At 38.2% G+C, this 15481-nt stretch overlaps 1 protein-coding gene across 2 annotated transcripts in view; it reads right to left on the minus strand.

Moving 5' to 3' along the window:
- Snx12 (sorting nexin 12) overlaps positions 1 to 15481 on the minus strand; it is a 109635-nt gene that overhangs the window by 80151 nt on the left and 14003 nt on the right. Inside the window, exon 5 of one of the 2 annotated variants that reach the window (XM_052170548.1) lies at positions 6858 to 6905. The exons of the other annotated variant lie outside the window; for it this stretch is intronic. Within the exon in view, the coding sequence (XP_052026508.1) occupies positions 6873 to 6905 (33 nt within the window). The 3' untranslated portion in view covers positions 6858 to 6872. Of the gene's footprint in view, positions 1 to 6857; positions 6906 to 15481 lie in introns of those variants that run through there. 2 annotated transcript variants of the gene reach the window in all.

Here is a 15481-nt window from a genome sequence, read left to right on the forward strand (position 1 = left end):
GGTGGGGGTGCAAACACACCATAGATGTGAAATTCAGAGGATAACTTGGAGAAAAGGTTTCTCCTTCCACTATGTGGGGTCTGGGGATCCAACTCAGGTTGTCAGGCTTGACTGCAAATCCCTCTATCAACTGAGCTGTCTTGCCACTACCTCCCCTCGCTTTTATAAAATCAGACCTTCCCATTTATCTTAAAGAATTGAACCCATGAAAAGACTAGAAGTTGCTAGATGGGGGCAGGGGTGGCACATGCCTTTAATCCCAGCACTTGAGAGGCAGAGGCAGGTGGATTTCTGAGTTCAAGGACAGCCTGGTGGTCTACAGAATGAGTTCCAGGACAGCTAGGGCTATACAGAGAAACCCTGTCTCGAGAAAAAAAAAGCAAATTGCTGGAGGGTAGTAGCAAATGTCTTTAATTCCAGCACTCAGGATGCAGAGGCAGGCAAATCTCTGAGTTTGAAGCCAGCCTGGACTACAGAGTCATTTCCAGGACAACCAGGGATGCACAAAGAAACCATGTCTTAGAAAAAAAGACTAGAAATTGGTTCAAAGTATATTCAACAGCAAAAGAGGGTAGATGAAGAGCAGCCACCCTTATCACATGGGTTGATTTTAATGGGAGAAAGTTTATGATCAGGCTGGAAAGATCTGAATTCTTTACTGCCCTTTTTAGTATCTTTCGACAGCTACCTGTATGAAAACACTGACGGCTCAGTAATCCAGTTTACAGATAATAAGCTGGAAAATAAGATAGTGCAACTGAATGACACTGAGGTTCAGATACATTTGATAAACAGTAATGATAAATTTAGCAAGATAAATTTTAAAAAATAGATCAAAGTAAAGACTGGTACAAGATCCTAAACCACAGATGTTTAAGTACTGAATGTATAAACATAGCAGAGTTAAAGTCTTAGAAACTTCAACTAAATATAGGCTCAACCTAACTCCACAGAGCTTTTGATGTGTCAGAGAAGGAAGGGTAATATTTTTATTCATGAGAAATAGCAAAGGGTCTAGAACAAAGTCATCATCCCACTCCTCTCTGCTGATTAGAACAGGTATTTCAAATAGTACATTATGTTCTAGATGGCAATCTTCAAAGTAAGATATCTATGAACGGATGTATGAACAAAACAGAGTAATCAGAATAAGTGCAGATGTTTAGTACTGAGAAGAGACAAATAGGTAGAGGAAATCAATCAACCAGAAAGGAATGTCGAGTAACAAGGCTGCCCAACATGGAGGAGACTGTCTCTAGAGCAGCTTACTGAAATAAGGAAGTGTTTAAGCAACAGGATGAGGATATGGCACTGGGTCCCATCCCCAGCATTGCATAAACTGGACACTGGTGCACAGCATCATTCAAGAGGTAGAGGCAGAAAGATCAGCAACTCAAGATTACCCTTGACTGAGCTGGAGAGATGGCTCAACAGTCAAGAGCACTGACTGCTCTTCTGAAGGTCCTGAGTTCAAATCCCAGCAACCACATGGTGGTTCACAACCATTCACAACGAGATCTGATGCCCTCTTCTGGGGTGTCTGAAGACAGCTACAGTGTACTTGAATATAATAAATAAATCTTTAAAAAAAAAAAAAAGATTACCCTTGACCATATAGTGAGTCTAAGGCCAGCCCAAGCTATAGATTCTGTCTTAAATAAAAGAGAAAGTATCAACATTATTACCAAAAAGAAGCTGAGGAAGGCAGCACAATGAATAAAACATTTGTCACACAAGGGAATTCAGATCTCTAGAGAAAATGTAAAAATAAATAAATAAATAAATAAATAAAATATATAAACAAGGCAGGCACAGCAGCCACCTGTAATCTCAACACTTCAGAGGCAAAGATAGGAAACCCTAGGACAAGGCTAGCTAGACCAACCAGAATTCATGAGCTCTTGGTTCAGAGAGAGAGACAGACAGAGAGACAGAGAGACTTTGCTTCAACATAGAGAAAGCAATTAAGGAAGATGCCCTACATCAACCTCAGGTCTACACAGCTACACACACATTCATACACAAATATACACTCATACACATGGGAACACATGTAGCTGAATACAACACACACAACCTTTTAAAAGGCTCAGGAAGTATTCTGGGTTAAAGCAGACCAGGTGATATAACAACTGAATATAAAAATCTGAGTTGGAAAAAATGCTACAAAGGATATTATTGGAACATTCAGGCGTGATGGAGGCTGAGGCAGTAGAATACCATGAGTTGGAGGATACTCTGAACTGTATAGTGAGTTACAGGCCAACCTGAGCTGCATAGTGAACCCTGTTTCAAAATATAAAGGTTATTCAAAACAAAGTGTAAATTCCAATTATGGACAGCAGTACTGCATTAATGTTCATTTTCCTCTTTATGCTGTAATCTTTGTAAGAAAATGCCCCTGTTCTTAGAAAAACCATGCTAAAGTAGTAGTATACTACTACTTTTTATAGGAAAAACTATAAAGATAAAATGAAAACAAGCAAATGTCACATATTTAAAATTTATGAATCTAAGTTAGAGATTTATGATAATTCTTCATATTATTTCAGAAATTTTTCTTTACATTTAAAATTACTTCAAAGTAAAAAGTTAAAAAACATTTTAAAGCTGGACAGTGGTGGCACACACCCCTTAATCCTAGCACTTGGGAGGCAGAGACAAGCAGATCTCTGTGAATTTGAGACCAGCCTGGTTTACAGAGCTTATTCCAAGACAGCCAGGGCTACAAAGAACCCTCTCTCAAAAAATAAAACGGAACAAAACAAAACAACATTTTAAGTAGTTTCAAAATTATGGCAAGCTATACTAAACACAAGATAATCAGCAGGGACCAAATTTGGAAACTACAAGTTTTCAGCATGGGATGGAATAATGTTAAATAACTTAAATACTTGAAAACGTTAATAAGGATCGCTTCTTGGCCTTTTGGCTAAGATCAAATGAAAACGTTAATAAGTGACCAAAATAGGTCCTTCTGTGTAACAGAAAAAAAAAGATGGCATTTTGTATCACAAAGATCAGAATTTAGCTTCTTGTTCTTATTTTCGTTCATTTTTTAAGATAGGGTTTCACACAGCCTAGACTGGCTTCAAACTCTGTAGCCAAAGATGAAAGGAGATCTTACCAGGTGATAGGATTACAAGTATAGGCCACTATCATTTATTTTACATTAAAAATGGCATGTGTGTGTATGAGTGAGAATGAGAGAGAAAGTCAGAGACAAACAGACAGACCATAGCACTTGTATGTATGGAGGTCAGAGGACAACCTATCAGAGTCAACTTTCTCCTTCCACATTCCACCATATGGGTTCTAGGGATTAAAGTTGGGTCCTTAGGCTTACAAGAAGGTGTATCTCCAGACTCAGCCATCTCACTGGCCACTAGCTGCTATGTAATCTTGAGCTAAGGCATTCAGCTTTGCTCAGTCTCAATCTCTTTATGCTATAAAAACACTACTTTCTAGTTCTCTAACTATACACACACATACTTCCCTAACATACAAAAATCTTCCTATCTGGGCATTGTGACTCATGCCCATAATACCAGCACTCAAAAGTCTGAGGCAGTAGAATTCAAAAGCCAGTCTAGTGCTGGAAAGATGGTTCAGTGATCAAAAGCCCTTTTTCTTGCCAAAAACCATCCATAACTCAGGTCTAGAGGATTCTGATTTCCTCAGATACCAGGCACACATATGTTGCATATATATGCATGCAGACAAAACACTCATATACATAAAATCCATTTTTTTTTTCAAAAAACTGGTTTTCTGTGTAGCCTTGGCTGTTTTGGAACTGGCTCTGGAGACCAGGATGACCTTGAACTCAGAGAATCACCTGCCTTTGCCTCTGGAGTACTGGGATTAAAGGCATATGACACCAGTCATGGCTTTAAAGCAAATAAATCTAAAACCAAAATGAAAGCCAGTCTATGCTATATAATGAATCCCTGGTGAACCCTAGGCTACATTGGAAGACTATGTCTCAACAAACGAAAAAAAATACATATATAGAAATGCAAAGGACTAGGGGTAGACTGCTTGCTCAGTGGTTAACAGTGCTTCATACTCTTCCAGAGGACCTGAATTCAATTCCTAAAACCCATGTCAAACAGTTTACAACTACCTGTAATTCTAGCTCTAGTGGATCTGATTCTATCCTTTGGCTTATGTTAGCACCATATACATTCAGACAGAAACACAGACACATAAAAAATAAAAACAATTTTAAAAAAAGAAAAGGACCCAAAATGTTGAAGACAGTTTTGAAAAATGACATTTAGAGAGCCTGTACCCCTGACCTTAAGACTCTAAGTCTATAGAATCTGCCGGGCAAATAGGTCATTAGTCAGAATAGAGCACACAGAAAGAAAGCTATAGTCATTTGACTTTTAAAAGGCAATATTGGTTAGAATGTAGGGATTCCTTTTAAACAAAGTTCTGGAACAACCTGATATTCAAATAGAAAAATACAAGCTTTGATCTACACCATATCAAAAATAGACTTTACCAAATTTAAAGCCCAGATCAGGAAAAAAACACCATTAATAAGAGGAATAGTTTACAAGTCTTTAATCCCAGCAATTAGAAAACACAGGTGGGCAGATTTCTATAAATTTAAGGCCAGCCTGATCTACATAGTGAGTTCCAGGCCAGCCAAAATTACATAATGATACTCTGTCTCAAAAAAGAAAGACAGAAGGATGGAAGAAACAAAAGAAGGAAGGAACAAAGAAAAGAAGGAAATGAAAGAGGAAAAAAGAGGAAACAAATAGGCAAAAACAGAGGTGGAGAAAATATCTGCAAACATACCTCTGACAAAGAACTTAAGACCAGAAAATACTTTTCAAATTCCTACAAATCACTGAAATATTTTGCAATGTTAGGTATCAAACCTAGGGCCTCACATGTATGTTTACAGGAAACCTCGTAAAGGGCTGGGAATTTGGCTCCGTTACAGTACTTGCCCGCCACGTACAAGGCCCTGGATTCAGTCTCCAGGACCTCATGAACTGGATGTGGCAGAATATGCCTGTAATGCCAGCAAAATAAGAGGTGAAGTTCAAGATTACCTTGGCAGCCAGGGAAATGACTCACTGGTGAAAGCACTTGGGACAAGAACCTGGAGACTTAAGTTCCATCCCTGGAACCAACATAAAAAGCTGGATGCTATGATGTACATTTGTAATCCCAGCACTCCGAAAGCAGGATGGGAGGCAGAGACAGGAAAATCAGACAGAAGTTCATGGGCCAACAAGCCTGAAGTATGCTAGGCAATGACAGAAACAGTGAAAGACCCTGTCTCAAAAGTGTGGAACTGACCCCTAAAAAGTTGTCCTCTGAGTTCTGCATATGTTCAATGGTATATGTGTTTTGTGAGCATGCGTGCACACACACACTAAATTTTTTGAAAATTTAAAAATATCAGTCTCGGGGCTAGAGAGATGGCTCAGCAGTTAAGAGCACTGACTGCTCTTCCGAAGGTCATGAGTTCAAATCCCAGCAACCACATGATGGCTCACAACCATCTGTAATGAGATCTGACTCTTCTTCTGGGGTGTCTGAGGTCAGCTACAGTGTACTCACATATAATAAATAAATCTTTAAAAAAAAGATTAATCTCAGTTACATAGCAAGTCCAAGACAAAAAATATACCAGAATGTTCATTATTGCATCATTCATAATAAATCTAAAATCAAATATAAGTCAAATAAGAGAATAATAAAAGAACAATCAATAATAGTTTATTATTGTATTATTAATATTAATACTAATCATTATATTAATATATTGTTTAGTTAATATATTAATTGCTATATTATATTATTAATAATATATTTTATTATTATATGTGGGAAAATAATCAGCAATGGAAGGGAGAAAACTTGATAAAATGACAAAATATCTGAAAAATACTACAGATAGCAAAAAAAGTATTGTTTAAAAAGACTGTTGTTAGTCTTTTTAAAATCTGTATTATAAGATATAGATTTTTCAAGAAATGAATGCTGGTTAGTGAATATATTAACTGGTAACACATTTGATTCTAAGAAATAAATGCACAAAGATACTGTGGTGATTTGAATGAGAATGGCCCCCATAGGCTCATATATTTAAATGCTTAGTCACAAGGGAATAGAACTGTTTGAGAGGGGTTAGGTCTAGCCTTTTGGGGTAGGTATGGCCTTATAGAAGGAACTGTATCACTGGGAGTGGGGCTTTGGGGTTTCAAAAGCCCAAAGCAGGTCTAGATTCTCATTCTCTCTCTCTCTCTCCCTCTCCCTCTCTCTCCCTCTCTCGCTCTCTCTCTCTCTCCCTCTCTCTCTCTCTCTCTCTCTCTCTCTCTCTCTCTCTCTCTCTCTCTCTCGCACACACTCTCTCCCTCCCCCTCTCCTTCTCTCTCTCTCTGACTCTGTCTCTCTGTCTCTCTGTCTCTCTGTCTGTCTCTCTCTGTCTCTCTGTCTCTCTGTCTGGCGCTGTCTGGCTCTCTGTCTCTGTCTGGCTCTGTCTCTCTGTCCTCTCTCTCCTTCCCTCCCTCCACCTTGCCTTCCTCCTCCCCTCCCACCGTCTTCCTATAGATTAGGATGTAGCTCTCAGCTATTGCTCCAGCACCTGTCTGCATGCTGCCATGCTTCCCACCATGATGATAATGGACTAGCCTCTCAAACTGTTAGCAAGCCTTCAATTAAATGCTTTCTTTCATAAGCAATACAACAGGGACTAAGACAGAAGTATTCATTCATAACATTAGAATGTACAGGCTTGAGAGATGGCTCAGTGGTTAAGAATACATGTTGCTCTTGCAAAGGATCTGAGTTGAAGTCCCAGCACCCACATCAGGCAGTTCACAACTGTTTGCAACTCCTGTTCCTCATCCAACATCTTCTCTGTCCTCCTTGGCCACCTGCACACATATGTACAAAAACTTATACACACATACCTGAATAAAAAATTAAATAAATCTCAAAAAATAATGTTTAAAGAATAGAATGCATATCACAGGAACAACAAACTGAAAGCAAACTAAATATTCCATCAAGATAAAATTATATTACATCCTCACAATGAAATGGCACACAACTATTTAAACACACTAGTACCTGGTGATTACAGAGGTGGTTCAGGCACATATGTAGTCCACAGACATATATGCAAGTAAAATATTCACACACATAAAATGAGTAAATCTTTAAAAAGAAATGTAAATACTAGTCTAAGGTTCTAACATGGTTTATTCCTGTAATCCACACTTGGAAGATGGAGGCAGGAGGATTGAGGCTAGCTCTGGCTAGCCATAATGAGTTAGAGATCAGCATGAACAGCATGAAACCCTGTCTTGAAAAAAAAGAAGGAAAGGGAAAGGAAGGAAAGGAAAGAGAAGAAGAAAGTGGGAGACAGGAAAAAAGACCAAAAGGGAGGGAGAGAAGGAAACACTGTAAGGGACTTGAGTCTCATATGAGAGATTTATAATCTGAAAGTTGAAAGAAATGCCCTGAAAGCAATAAAGAATAAAAAAGATAGCCGGGTGGTGGTGGTGCACACCTGCAATCCCAGCACTTGGAAGGCAGAGGCAGGCGCATTTCTGAGTTCAAGGCCAGCCTGGTCTACAGAGTGAGTTCCAGGACAGCCAGGGCTACACAGAGAAACCCTGTCTCGAAAAAACCAAATCCAAAAAAACAAAAAAACAAAAAAAAAGAATAAAAAAGATAATAACTTTTCTTGTGAAACAAAACTTACCAAATAAAGCTCCAGTATTGGTAAGGTATAAGAAAACAGACAGTCATGTATGTTTGGTAATAACATATATTAAAACAAACATTTAAGATAAAAACTGGCAGTAGTTATCAAATACTTTTATTAATATTGTTCTTTAGCAATTTCCATACATTTATATAATATATTCTAATTATCCCCCCACCCTCCATCTTTTATCCCTCCATCTCATGGCTATTTAGCAATTTTTAAATATTCATGCATTTGATCCAAGTGTTCAAATTACACAAATCTATCCTATAAGCACATTTACATAACAAAAACATAACATTTATTGGGATACTCAATATGACATTGTTTACAAACTAAAATGCTGAAAACCACCTAATGTGTATTAGAAAAGAAACAAGTTGTATACATTATTCTTGTGCCACACACCTGTATTCCTGTCTACTTGGAAGACTGAAGCAGAAGGATTGAGCTCACAAATTTGAGATCACAGATCAGTTAAGGCAACCTAGTGAGAACCCCTATGAAAAGCAACACAGAAATAGGGAAAGTATGACTCTTTGGGAGAAGCCAGCAGTGCTGGTTGGCTTTTATCAACTTGACACAAACCTAGAAATCTAAGGAGAGAGAACCTCAATTGAGAAAATGCTCCCACCAAACTGGCCGATAGGCAAGTCTGTGGAAAATTTTCTTAATTAGTGATTGATGTCCTGGTAGTGCCATACCAGGACAGGTGATTCTGAGTTATTAAAAAAAAAGCAGGCTAACCATGAGGAGCAAGCTAGTGAGCAGTAGTTCCTCCACGGCCTCTTTCAGTTCCTGCATTGAGTTCCTTCCCTGACTCCTTCAGGAAGAATAAGACTAAACAAACCCTTTCCTCCTCAAGTTGCTTTTGTTCATGGTATTTTATCACAGTGATAGAAAGCAGGTTTCAGCTAAAATAGCAAGTAGAAAGAATTTAGGAAGAGATTTGGGGTATGGAAACTTATCTACAATGCAATCAGCTTTCTAGGATAAACAATGCAAATATCTGGCAAGGGATGCAGCAATGGATGCTGATTGACAATGGGAAAGGTGGGGAAGGTAGGAGAAGGCCCAAAGGGATATAAGGAAATTAACAAGAATAAAATGATCCAGGGCTGGAGAGATAGCTCAGTGGTAATGAGCACTGGCTGCTCTTCCGAAGGTCCTGAGTTCAAATCCCAGCAACCACATGGTAGCTCACAACCATCTGTAATGAGATCTGATGGCCTCTTCTGGTGTGTCTAAAGACAGTTACAGTGTAACTTACATATAATAAATAATAAATAAAATTTCTTTAAAATAAAATTTTCCAAAAATCATTTAGAATAAATAGGCTTTCAGATGGTAAAACAGTCTGCCTAAAACACTCCCTCCCCTTCTGCCCTTTAAAATCCATGACACTCTATTAGCTCCCTCCTTCTCAGGCCCCAAAGAGTATCTGTTGCTATAAAGCTTTGCTTGGCAGCCTGTGATTAAAGTATTAAATCTTTCCTTCAAGTCCCACAAAAATGTATTCAGCCATTATTATACAGCATCTCTATAAAATACAGATTATATAGACATCAGGTAGAGTGTCCAATCTTCCCCTTGAAATTTTATTTAAAATAATGTATGTATTTGTGCATTTTTCTATGGGGGTGAGTCCACAATTTTTAATCAAATTTGGTACCAATTGCTATAGTGTATAGTGTTCATCGATCATTTACTGAATAATCTATTCTATGCGAGACATCCTAAATACATAAATGAAACAAAAGATCCCAGAAAGTTTACAGATGACAAAGACAGATAAGTAAACATGATATAAGACAAAAGCTTAAATGAAAAGAGAGATGCATCATTAACAAGTTCTGATTAAACAGAAGTTTACTACAGCCCTGGCATCAGGAAAACTCTATAATGTAAAAACAGCTACTTTCTCAAGATTAAGGTGACAATTCAATATAATCTTTATAAAACAGTAAGATTTTTTTAATGGAATGTTTGGCTGTTTCTAAAAATTAAACAAATGTTAAAAAAAAAAAAACAGAGGAACAGAACCACAATCCAAAATTCCTACCAAGCTGGACATGGTGGTGCATGTTTATAGTCCCAGTATTTAGAAGGCTAAGGCAGGAGGATATCTGAACACACAACTTCAAGAAGACCCTAGTCAGCACACAAAGACAATGTCATAGAAAACGTAACAAACCTAAAGTAGTCATTTGAAAAGTATGATGCCGCGCCTTTAATCCCAGCACTTGGGAGGCAGAGGTAGGTGGATTTCTGAGTCTGAGGCCAGCCTGGTCTACAGAGTGAGTTCCAGGACAGCCGGAGCTACACAGAGAAACCCTGTCTGGGAAAAAGAAAGAAAGAAAGAAAGAAAAGTGTGATGCTGGAGTAAGAACAAAATCAGCACAACGAAATCAATGATCTAGAAACAGACATAGGTATATAAGAACATTCAGTAAATGATATTGGTGGCATTTCAAATCACTGGGAAAAGTGTTGAGGCAATTAATTACCTAGTTAGAAAAACATTACAGTATATAAATATATCATTTGCAAAACCCAATTTTGAACAGTTTCAAGAATAAAGCTTTGTGGGAAAGTAAAAGTGGCCAGATTGTATTATAGATTGTAATTAAAATTATCAAAAATTATTAAGTATAAAAGTAAGAAAACACTCAGAACAACCTTGTATTGCATAACCACAGTACTATAAAACATTTCTCAAGCTAAATGGATCCAAGGCCTTCTCCATGGGGATAAATTCAGGTTTATACTATAAAACCTAGCCAAGCATTAGTAGCTAGGGAGGTCATAGGCCCTAGGAGGGAAAGCTACTATTTTGCCAAATACACATAGTATCATACTGCCTTCTAAAGCCTTATCTTTATACCTATAGATTACTGCAGCTCTCAGCTATCATCAATTTTTTCTTTTTGCGTATACAGCAAGTTAATACAGACACTGGTCAAAGGATGGAGAATACACACACACACACACACACACACACACACACATACCTCGGAGAATACTGGAAAGAGGAAGCTGAAAGACTGTAAGAGACAGAAATTAAGAAAGACTGCTATGAATCAGTGTCTTCTGGACATGACAGGGCCATTGTACACATAAGCTCACAGCAGATGTGGCTGCCTGTAGGACCTTCACATGATCGAGACAGTCACCATTCCAGCATGGGTTGGGAAGGGGCTCACAAAGCCCCATCCCTACCTGAGGAGTTAGTAGACTTTGGGGTAAGGGTGAGGTAGGGAGTGTCTTTTTTCAGAGAGAAGGGCTTCAATAGGTTCCCCAGGCTCAGAAATCCGCCTGCCTCTGCCTCCCAGAGTGCTGGGATTACAGGCGTGCGCCACCACCGCCAGGCTTCAAAGTAAGTTTTTAAATGCTTTTCCTCAGGGCTAGGGATATAGTTCAGTTGGTAGAATGCTTCTATAAGCATAAAGTAAATGTCAGGACAGGTTTAACACACAGAAATACATAAATCAGGTGTGCTGGCATGTACTATGAACCCTAACACTTAGGAGGTGACTACATAGTAAATCCAAGATCAGAGTGGGCTACGTAAAACCTTGGATAAAAATCTTTTTCATCAATTCTTTTATTTATCTCTTTGTAGTTAAGTCACAATAGTCCCAAAATGGAGGCGGGGGAGTCTGGGAAGATAATTCAGTCAGTACTTATTTGCCTTATAAGCATGAGGACCCACCTAAAAAAGCCAGGCAGGTAGTATACACTTGTAATCCCATTGCTGCAGAGGTGGATCAGGAGGATCCTGGAACCTGATGGCCAGCCAATCTAGATTAATTGGTTGAATTCTAGACCAATGTGAAACCTTATCTCAAAAGGAGAGGACAGATAAGTGTACTCTTTACCCCTCATCAAGGAAACTTCTCTTTGCAATAGGGACCATTACAGAAAAAACACATCCAATCAAAATACAGTTGGTGGAGCCCAGTCCTAATGGATACATCTGCAAAACACTCCTGGTACTTAAGGCTCAGGGAACACTGCAAACTATGGAGGAGGAAAGATTTTAAAAGCCAGAAAGAATATCAGGGGGCTTACTACAAGATGGTATCTCTTAATAATGGCAGAAGCTACACCCATAACGTGGAGATAGATAGAGGGGAGACCAAGAGGTCTCAACCCTACACAAAGAACTACAGGCAACTAAGGAATTCTGGGAGCAAAAGAAAGTCTTCCTCAAGGAAGAGCATACCAATGGGTTACCCAATACCAAATGTCAGTTCTGAAAACACACACACAAGTGAGAAGGTTGTATTTATGTATTTAGGAATATATGGATATACACATACATACATACATACATACATACATACATACATACATACATACATACTATTAATGAAAAAGAAGAGGCCATGAATTTCAAAGAGGGCAAAAAGTGGATATATATGAGGGAGGGAAGGGAAGGGGAAAATTATGTAATTATAATTTCAAAAATAAAAATAGGGGAAAAAAGAGGGAGGCAGCCTTGAGGTAAACACTGACTGATATGGATTTCTGAGTTCGAGGCCAGCCTGGTCAACAGAGTGAGTTCCAGGACAGCCAGGGCTACACAGAGAAACCCTGTCTCGAAAAACCAAAAAAATAAATAAATAAATAAAAATAAAAAAACCACACAAAACAAACAAAACAAAAACTGAGGTTTCTGAGGGTTCCATTAACCCAGGATTACTACAAAATGACAAAAAGCCTGAAAACATGGGTGAATTATGTTAAAGCTAAGAATCTAACATTCGAAGTAGAACCTATAACTGTTTCAGAGCACAAAACTTCAGGCAAATCTTGCATTGATATCTTTTGCAGTAGAGGCTATTAAGTGAAGGAAGTTCTTCCAGGCTTGATTTACCAGAGTCCGTAATTGAATTTATTGAAAAAACTCTTGATTTGCTGAATAAGTTAAGCACCTTCTGGAGACACATATCTTCATCATCTAAGATGTTTATTTTAACTTAAAGGGTGATATCTTTGATACAGGGAATTATTTATTTAGAGAATATAAGTCCACAGTTCAATCAAGTAGCTATATGTGCTTGGTAACACAATTGGAAACTTTGAGAGCAGCCTGTATTGTGTTATGATTTATTTTTTATTTTAATTATTGTTATGTTTATCACTTTTCAAACATAAACATGTATTAGGCAGAAGTCTCAAGGAAATATATTTATTTATTGAGCATTTATAAAAGGTGGAAGAATGGAGTTCCTGAGGATAACACGTAGGTTGTTCTCTGCCCACCCTCTACAAACACATACATGACACATGCATCTATTTTTTAAACTGGGGGCTGGTGAGATGGCTTCGCAGGTTAAAGGTGCTGCCAAGCCGACAATCTGAGTTCAAGCCACATGCTAGAACCAGAGAACCAACTTTCCCAAGTTGTCCTCTAACCTACACACACACACACACACACACACACACACACAGGCAAATAACAGTTACAATTTTTAATTAAATGGGACAACCTCAAGAATCCCCAGTAGATGAATAAACAAAATGGAATGGAGAAATGAATGGAAAATGATCTAGCCTTTAGAAGGAAAGGCATTCTGACATGTGCTGTAACACAGATGATCCTTGATTTTATGCTAAGGTGAAAAAGCCAGTCACAAAAAGACAAATAGGAGTGAGTGAGATGGCTCAGCACATAAAAGTACTTGCCACCAACCCTGACACCCTGAGTTTAATTCCAATACCTATATAGTAGAAGGAGAGAATTGATTCCTCCAAGGTTCCCTCTAACCCCAACACATGTGCTGTAGCACTTATAAGTGCACATACATAGAAATAAACATGAAATAACAAAAATATATTCCACTTATATAAGATATTTGTGATTGTCAAATTTAAAGAGGCAGAAAGAATGGTAGCTGCTAGGGGTAATGGAAGAGTTATTGAGTTTGAAGTGGAAAGATCAAAAATGTATTGAGATGTATGGTGGTAATGGTTGCACAACAATACAGTATTTAATGATATTTAACTGTACACATAAAAATGGTTAGGCCTGGCACAGTATGCATATGTGTAATTCTAGCACCTGGAAGGCAGAGGCAGGAGAATTGCCCAGCCTGCTCTACACAGTGAATTCCAACCACCTAGGACCATACACTAAAAACCTATTTTTTAAAAAGCAACAACAAAAAACAAGTGTAGTGATACATGCCTGTAATCTCAGCACTTGGAAGACTAAGACAGCAGGATTACTGTGAGTCTGAGGCTAACCTTATCTATATAGCAAGATCCAGGCCAGTCAGGGCTATACAGCATGACCCCATCTCAAAAAGAATTAGAATAGTAAGTTTTATGTTATGTATATCTATATACATATTTTTGTAATATATATATGTAATATATTTCAGTAAAAATAGATAAAAGATTAAAAGCAGAAGCAGATATGAGAATTCAATTGTCTCTTACTAGGGCACATATCAAATGAAATGTCAAATTTACCTTTGTAATTCTTGGTTTTAGAAAAGTTATTTTTCAATGGAGTCATGTGGTCACAGTTTGAGAAAATGATGAAGAGTGAAATTCAAGAATCATCCTACCACTATTGTTTATAACAGTAATAATAAAATTATTCAATCCAGTTATCTACTGATAAGAGAACACTGAAAAATAAACTTATAGTCATACTGTGGCATATTGTATATACTGTGTCACATTTAATAAATCTAGTAAGTAAAAACATTTCCAAAACACTGAATGGTAATTTGCAGAAATAAAAACACAACACAATGGATTTTCTATGGTTAACTGCTATGTATAGAAAGATGCAGAGAATAAAAGTAGATGAGACAGGACTGGCTGAAATGGTAGCACAGGAATGGACAAACTTTCTAGGTCAGACATCTGTTCTTCCAATGGACTTAGTACACAGATCTTCAATCTCCAGCTTTTGTGACCTTTCCTGCTTTCATGTGAATCCTGTTGTGATGTTGCAGCAAGGAAGGTCAAACATTCCAGAAAACACTCCATTGCTTAGATCGAGGACCTCAGCAACCAAATCAAAGGGAGAGCTCCAAGCTGGCCATGATGGAAGATGTACATCTTCTAACATTCATAAAACTATAACCTGAGTCAACTGTGTCATAATGGACAATAACTCTGAGACACATGTAAAATGTGAAACTGTGGAGGGTGTTTAGATCAGGGTGGGGTGGGAGAGAGGGGCAGGCAGTTCCTAATTCTGTCTCAGGAGCCAGGTAGGCAGGCTTTCACTTTCAAAAGCAGCACCACAGCAGTCCCATTGTTTTTCCACACCAGCTGCTTCCTGTGGCTGTCTCTCCATTAAGAAACCAATTAGGTGAGGGAATGTGCTTTCCACAGCATACAAACTGTAGGCTTATTTATTTTTGATACCAACCAGAGGAGCAGGATCTTGTGATCTGGCTATTTAAATTGACATGTTGTTTTCCATCCCCTCCTACCCCCACTCCCATTCTCATTTGGTCCCTTCCTAGAATTTAAGGTTTCGATCTAAGAAAAATAACAAAAGAAGAGGTCTAAGCTGGATTCATCAGGGGCCCAAGAAGCAAATTATATTTCCATGTGGATCCATGGGAGTTACTCTGGGCTTGGCTTCAAGTAGTGCTAATCTAAGATGGAACTGGTCTTGAGAGTACCCCCATACAAGGCTGCATCGCCAATGGACTAATGCACTTTGCCAGCCCCCTAAGGCTAATGAAAAAAATAAAAATATTCAAG

The sequence above is a fragment of the Apodemus sylvaticus genome, chromosome X (assembly GCF_947179515.1).
Source record: "Apodemus sylvaticus chromosome X, mApoSyl1.1, whole genome shotgun sequence".
Taxonomy (NCBI): Eukaryota; Metazoa; Chordata; class Mammalia; order Rodentia; family Muridae; genus Apodemus; species Apodemus sylvaticus.